We start from the raw sequence: 6,427 nt of genomic DNA, 5'->3' as shown, positions 1-6,427 counted from the left end.
AACAACTTGATATTACATTTATTCTGAGTATTAAGTGAAGTGTTCAGAAAGCTACTTTGTTTTGAATAAACTTACTCGTAAAAATATTTTATTTGTTGCTTTGATTGTACTGTAAACATTTTGGCTTTTAAAAACACACCTTAACAATAAATGTATCTCTTTAAGGTCGGTTATTACTTTAGAGCTTTTTGCTTGCATTAACTGTGCCATCAAATGCCAGCTCTTTTCTACTGACAAGGTGAACATACCTTTTAACTGCAACCTTTTCTAATTATCTTGCGTCTTGTGTTACTGTCCTCTGAAAGGCGTCCTTTTACAACGCCATATATCTAGTATTACAGTGGAGCAAAGCTTGTTTACACATCACGATCAAGGTACATTTTAATTGACATCATTTTCCTGTTGAGGCTCTTGTATTACAAGACTCTACCACTTATCTTTTCACATTTCGTGTCTTGTATTACTAATTTCAAAAACCACTGTGCCTAAGAAACTAAAAATAATTATAATTTGGGTAAGATAAACGAAAAAAAAAGAAATTTTGGTCTATTTCATGGTATATTTTGATCTTTAGGGTAATAGGAGTAGCTTACAATAATAGAGCTACTTAAGAACATCTGAGGAAAATGGAGTAGCAAAGTTTTAGTACTTGAAATATGTTTAATTTTTGATTACTTACAGACATATAGAAACAAAAAAGTCAATTCTAAAAATTAAAAAAATACCTGAAAAAGCATGGAGCTGGCAATCTTGTAAAGCCATCCTACTCAGTCTTCTTTAAATACCATAAAAGTTGCATTACAAAGGCAAATGGCAATGAATTTTTGATCGAGTCAGAACGTCAACAAACCACAGATAGAAACAGTCTTAAAAAATTCATAGTTATAAAGGTAAAAAGAAGAAAAAATAATCTGGCCCTGTTTAACCTTCACAGCAGAACATTCTAAAAACAAAGTAAAACCTTTTGGTCATAACTCAAACAAAATATTGGCTATATATTGTTCAGTATTTGAGCAATTACACAAGTTTACAGTATTTTACAATGTTATCATATGATATTAAACACAGTTTAGTTAATAATGATTATATTAAACACAGTTTAGTTAAAAATGTTGAACTTAAAGTCAATCTGCTGACTCAAGTCACAGGATTATTTCCAAAATGTCAAAGTTTTCAGAGAATTTTTTTTCATAACATATACACAAATCATAATCTGTTTCTTATGACATGGTAATAATTATCTCCATCAGCATAACATGATCATATAAAGATTAAATCTGGTGCAGCAGGAATGAATTTGCATGATAGAAAAAGACATCAGGTCTCTATCTATCAAGTTCAGCAATCTTCTCTGCCATATATTTGTCAACAGAATAGCAATCAAGTTCTTATTGTTATCAACAAGAGATAACAGACGAGATAAAGTCATTTTTTTTCCTGATAGCGTAAGTTAATAACACCCTACATTGAAACATACTCAAAAGGCAATGGTACTTTACTGCCTGTCACTTGCTTGGTGAAAGAAAGTAAGGAGGGCTAGCTACTGAATTGAAAAAAAAAACAACCTTATTGTACTAGCAGCGCAGACAAGATAAGCAAATTATCTCTCGTCACCAGAGGATAATTTCATCCATCTTTTTCCAGAGGGAGAATTGATTTAATCTGTGTAGCCATTGCCTTTTGAATAGAAATTCGTGATGCCAGATTATGGCCTTGCTGTTGCCTGATTTTCCTGCCATATGATGTGGTCAATGAGATTATGTTGTAATCAGCTGAATTCACACTGTGCATGAGTGAACCAAATCTGTTCGATCCACTGGCTTGAATCTCCTCTATGATCTGCATGATTATGCCTATAGATCTTTATTCATATTTTTTTTACATCAGAATGAGCTGGTGAAAATTTAAAGAGATAAATATTAAGAGTAATAATACAAAAATAAAATAAAATAAAATAAAAAAAAACTTGTATTCAAATAAATAGCAACAAAATTGTTTTATGTTTACTTCAATTTCATTCTGTCAGCAGTCTTAAATCAGACTGTAGCCCTTATCTGCACAGGGTTTTTTTCAAGGAGATTTGCTTTGCAGGCACCTGGTTGATTACAATTAAGAGACAGAATTGTTGATGATGATTCAAACACTAAGAAAAAAATCAAGATTTGGGAGTTTTGAGTAGAAGTTGCCTAGATTATCTGGTGTAAAAAACAGGAGTAGAGAGGCCTATAAGTTGTGCCAGGCATGCCTTCTTCTCTGGTTAAATAATGTTTGTTGAAACATGATAAGACTAATGTGGCTTTAAAATAGAACACATTCTCCCACTCACATGTTAAAAAAGAGTTTGTCAAATGCTAAATTATAATTTAATTTGGCTCAAGAAAAGGGAAATTTAGCATCTTTATCACCATTTTGACTGTTGAACTTGATGCAGCAAAATTTTCCAGTTATTTGACTAAAGATGAATTTCATGCTACAGTACCCTCACTACACCAGACAGCGCAATTCCCCTACCAAGAAGCAGCTTGCGGCCTTAACGGCTAGAAGGGACTGACAGTACAATTATTGTCTGGCGGTGCTGCACATTAACGTCTGTCGAAATTGTATTAAGGCCTTTCAGTGTCCATTAGGCCATCTATTGGGAAATTATTTCTAGCTCTGGCGGCATTACACCACCTCTGGGCTTGCTGGTACACATGTGAGCTTTTAGTGCTGAATTTACAAATATCCTAAGTGGAAAATCCAGGAATTTTTCTAATGGAGGGAGTGGGTGAGGGGGGGGGGGGGCAGGGGAAGGGGGATTTCACTCCCTTTTCTTGCTGTGTAGATGGTTTGCACATGCATCACTTTTGTTTGAATTGGAAAAGACCATAAGGCTTCCAAACAGATATGTGTTCAACAGCAGACAAAAGGAACTACCTGGTGGTTTTAACCAGTTATTTCATCACTTTGAAATGGTTCTGTACTCATATGTGTGTGTGTGTGTGTGTGTGTGTGTGTGTGTTAAGATCTATTGCTTAAGACGGGCTGGGTCGCTGTACGGGACTTGATGTGCAAACCATCTCTATCAGTGTTTTCATCCTACTCGCGTTTTGCCTGCATCAGTCAGTATAAGTCTGTAAAATGGTAATTTGAACATGATCCACACAATACCAACTGTTAAAAACGACACAGTCATTTACAGGATGATAACTATGAAATGCACTTTTTTATTTTATATAAAATTCACACGAGAAATGCCCTCTTACTCCACACAGTGAAATAGACCTATTTAAAGCGTTTTTCACTAAAAGATGGTACGGGAGAAAGCAGCCACAGTAAGACAAACTGCTTTCTCTGATCGGCGTACAAGCCCCGTTAACTGTTGCAATAAAATCTCACCACGCGAACTCTTAACACTAACAGAGTTAGAAAGTCGAGCACCTTTTTTCTCTATCCCTTGTGCTTAGAGTAAACAACAGAAAGGAATATAAAGCCGATTACAATGTTGAATGGTCGGGGGCGTGCAGTCAATAGTTAAAGGTTCACCCGAGCAGAAAAGCTCTTTCACTCTCCAGCCCTGTATGTACACATTGGCGTTTATGTTCATTCATCCCCGCTGCGCCAGCGAGCGACTTCAAGCCGTGGACCAATGCGTCTGCTAGTAGTAGTAGTAGCAGCAGTAGTACAAGTAATACCCGGTGCTTACCTCTAATTGCGCTGAACGTCAAACTCTGAAGCACCAGCAAGACTTGAAGGAAGGCGTTCATGTTGATGCTGGCTGTTCGTGAGCTCGCAGTGAGACTTTACATCCCCGTCCTTTCACAAAACGACCCCTTAATGTCGCTGTCGCTAGTACTCCCTCTCCCTTGTGTGATGTTCATTTCAGAGGCCGCGGAGAAGGGAGATCAGTTACTCACGTGCTGATTGGCTAGGCGCCTATGTTTACCCTCTTCGATGGGGCTCCAAAGTGGGGTGTGCGTCTGAATGCTTCCGACTGATCATTGACAAATTTTCTTTCCGCGTACCCTCTACCAGGGCCACAGATTGATTTTTCACCAGATATTCACAGATATTTCTTTGGCTCATTCATGACACGATTCTCTGTACTCTCTGTCTCTTGTAAAGAAAAAGCCACATAATTAATCTGCGGCCTTGGTAAAGGATACCTTCCGCGTATTTTTAAGACAGTGTACAAGACCGGTGAGATTCGTGTACATTGTGACTGACTATGATTATCGGTAAAAATTTCCACGCATTTCACAAACAAAGCTCTAGGCCTACATTATTTTAATTGCTTCGGTACTGATGCATTTTTTTTTTACAGTAACTGTGACCTAACAGAAAGAATTTTCACATATAACAGGTATAACAAGTAAGCTAAACAGGGGCGGATCCAGGATTATTTGAAGGGGGGGGGGGGGGGTCCGGAACGACAGGCCTCGGATGCAAAGCCGACCATCGCCCCCTTGGTGTGGCCCCGAAAAAAAATGGTATTTTGGAGGGCAAACGGTGCCCTTTGGTATGGTTTAGAACTATAATTCAGCTAGGCAAAATTCTAATTTCAAGTGGGGAATATTAGTGTGATATATTTTTCAGAACCCCCCCCTCCCCCGGCACTGAGTAGAATACGTGGTGATTATTGAAAAAATTGACCTCTTGTACTTAACGTGTGCAAAGTCTAGAGTCAGTTTTGGGGCTAAATTCTTCGCTTACTAGGAGCAAGTTAAGATGCGTTTCACGAAGAATGTAAAATACTTCATTTTTTTTGCCTTTTAACCAAGGAAGTAAACTACTCTCTTATTGTTTTAATCAATCAACCAATGTTTTTGACGCAAGTTCGTAGTCTCAGTGGAGTTCAAACTCACAATTGACAGTAGACCATCTTTCAAGTATGTCAAACAAGCATCAAAATATCGTCTTTGGGTAGTCAGCTATCCATTTTAAGCAGTCTAAGCTGAACCCAAGACGTTTTGTAAGGGAGTCCCTTTGTCTGGCACGAGTGTATGTTGTAACATCAATTTGGCGTCACGATGATGATCGTTGGATCGCAGCAGTGAAACCCGAGAGTTTTGATAAAAATATATTAAAAAAGAGATGCGTTTCGAAAATCATATCTAAGGAATCTCCCTCAATTGTAAATGAAGGAAGAGAAGTAACGAATATTTCAAATTGTGCCCCTCCGGGAGCACTTTATCGCAGGTAAAATGCATTTTTTCCAATGTTTGTTTTGATAAATAAATAGCCAACCATGAAGCGTCTTCGATATGCCTTTGTCATTATTGTTTTAACAAATTCAAATTGTTATTATTGGATTTTTTTCCTGTCAACGCTCTTTTGACTTTAAAATTGAAAAAAAAAAATCATGAATAAGTTAATACTTTTCATTAATCACATTTTAATACTTTCAAACATTTGTTTGATTTTTATCCCGATGCGATTAAAACATAGTTGTAAACATTACTACACTACATAAACGTTGAATAAACATTGTGAGGGAAAAGTGCAAAATCTCGATTTATTCTAGTACTTGAATCATAACGACAGAAACAATAAAAGACGTAATTGTTTCACCAGGCCGATGGCGCGTTAGCATAGCTACCCTTATAACCGAATCAGACATGTGAGAAAAAAGCCTGCATTTGGCAGAAGGGCGTGTTGTATTATCGGGAAAGATATTACATTAATCCGCAAAGTTCACGATGGCCCATGACAAAACGGTCGATCCGTCTTCGCTTTAGACTTGGACATAATAAGAGAGTATGTCCAAGCTTTAGTCTGTCTATTATCTCTAAATATGTTGACAAGAGCCGAGGAGTTTCCAACCTTCCGCTGCAAAGGGGCTGCTATTTCATGACGACAATTGAAATGTAATTTTTTTCTGGTTGTGTAGGTTATTGTTTCTGCGACGCCATGCTACGACTTAACGCCGTGCTGTCGTAAAGTCCCACGTCGCGGAGAGTTCAGAGCGCTCGATAAAGCAATCAACTGTCTACTGACTGTCATCTACTTCAGTAAAAACGTCAGTGATCCAAGATGCCGACAGATACTGAACTCGTTCACGCTGGAGCTACTATACCCAATAAACAGTTTAGTGGTCCTGCATGCATGTTGGAGAGAAATAGAAACGAAGCAGGATCGAAATGGCTTTAGTCAGTGTGAACGAAGCCTAAGTCACCGGTTTGCTCTGCCGTTGTGCCTTCTAGCCGAAGTGAATTAATGGAGTATATAATAGACGCCGGGTTAGATGCGAATGATATTGGAACATTTCCTCTGTCTCCGTAGGTTGGTTAGACTGGCAGACATGGTTGTCGCTTACTCACATCGATGTGGCGACCAAATCTCTTTTTGTGATCAGTCAACAACAGAAATTCAGTCGTCCTACTTACATGTGGGAAGCATTTTTAAAATATTATTGTTATTTTAATTCGTTCTGCGGGTGTTACCCACC

General features: G+C 37.9%; 1 protein-coding gene and 1 long non-coding RNA gene across 2 annotated transcripts in view; one reads left to right on the top strand and one right to left on the bottom strand.

The window, feature by feature from the left end:
• The window catches only part of LOC106172816 (uncharacterized), a 2,014-nt gene extending 1,928 nt beyond the window's left edge, over nucleotides 1-86 (top strand). The window contains exon 2 of the long non-coding RNA XR_015334525.1: nucleotides 1-86. This exon is cut by the window's left edge and continues 207 nt beyond it. This is a non-coding gene — a long non-coding RNA (uncharacterized LOC106172816).
• Nucleotides 1-3,892, bottom strand: part of LOC106172815 (uncharacterized) — a 28,927-nt gene extending 25,035 nt beyond the window's left edge. Inside the window, exon 1 of the mRNA XM_013553721.2 lies at nucleotides 3,686-3,892. Within this exon, the coding sequence (XP_013409175.2) occupies nucleotides 3,686-3,746 (61 nt within the window). The 5' untranslated portion in view covers nucleotides 3,747-3,892. The remainder of the gene's footprint in view (nucleotides 1-3,685) is intronic.
• Nucleotides 3,893-6,427: the final 2,535 nt, after the last annotated feature.

The sequence above is a fragment of the Lingula anatina genome, chromosome 5 (assembly GCF_051362555.1).
Source record: "Lingula anatina isolate TDL-2025a chromosome 5, LinAna3.0, whole genome shotgun sequence".
Lineage (NCBI taxonomy): Eukaryota > Metazoa > Brachiopoda > Lingulata > Lingulida > Lingulidae > Lingula > Lingula anatina.
The sequence above is the reverse complement of the archived record's forward strand: the minus strand, read 5'-3'. Positions and strand labels throughout refer to the sequence as shown.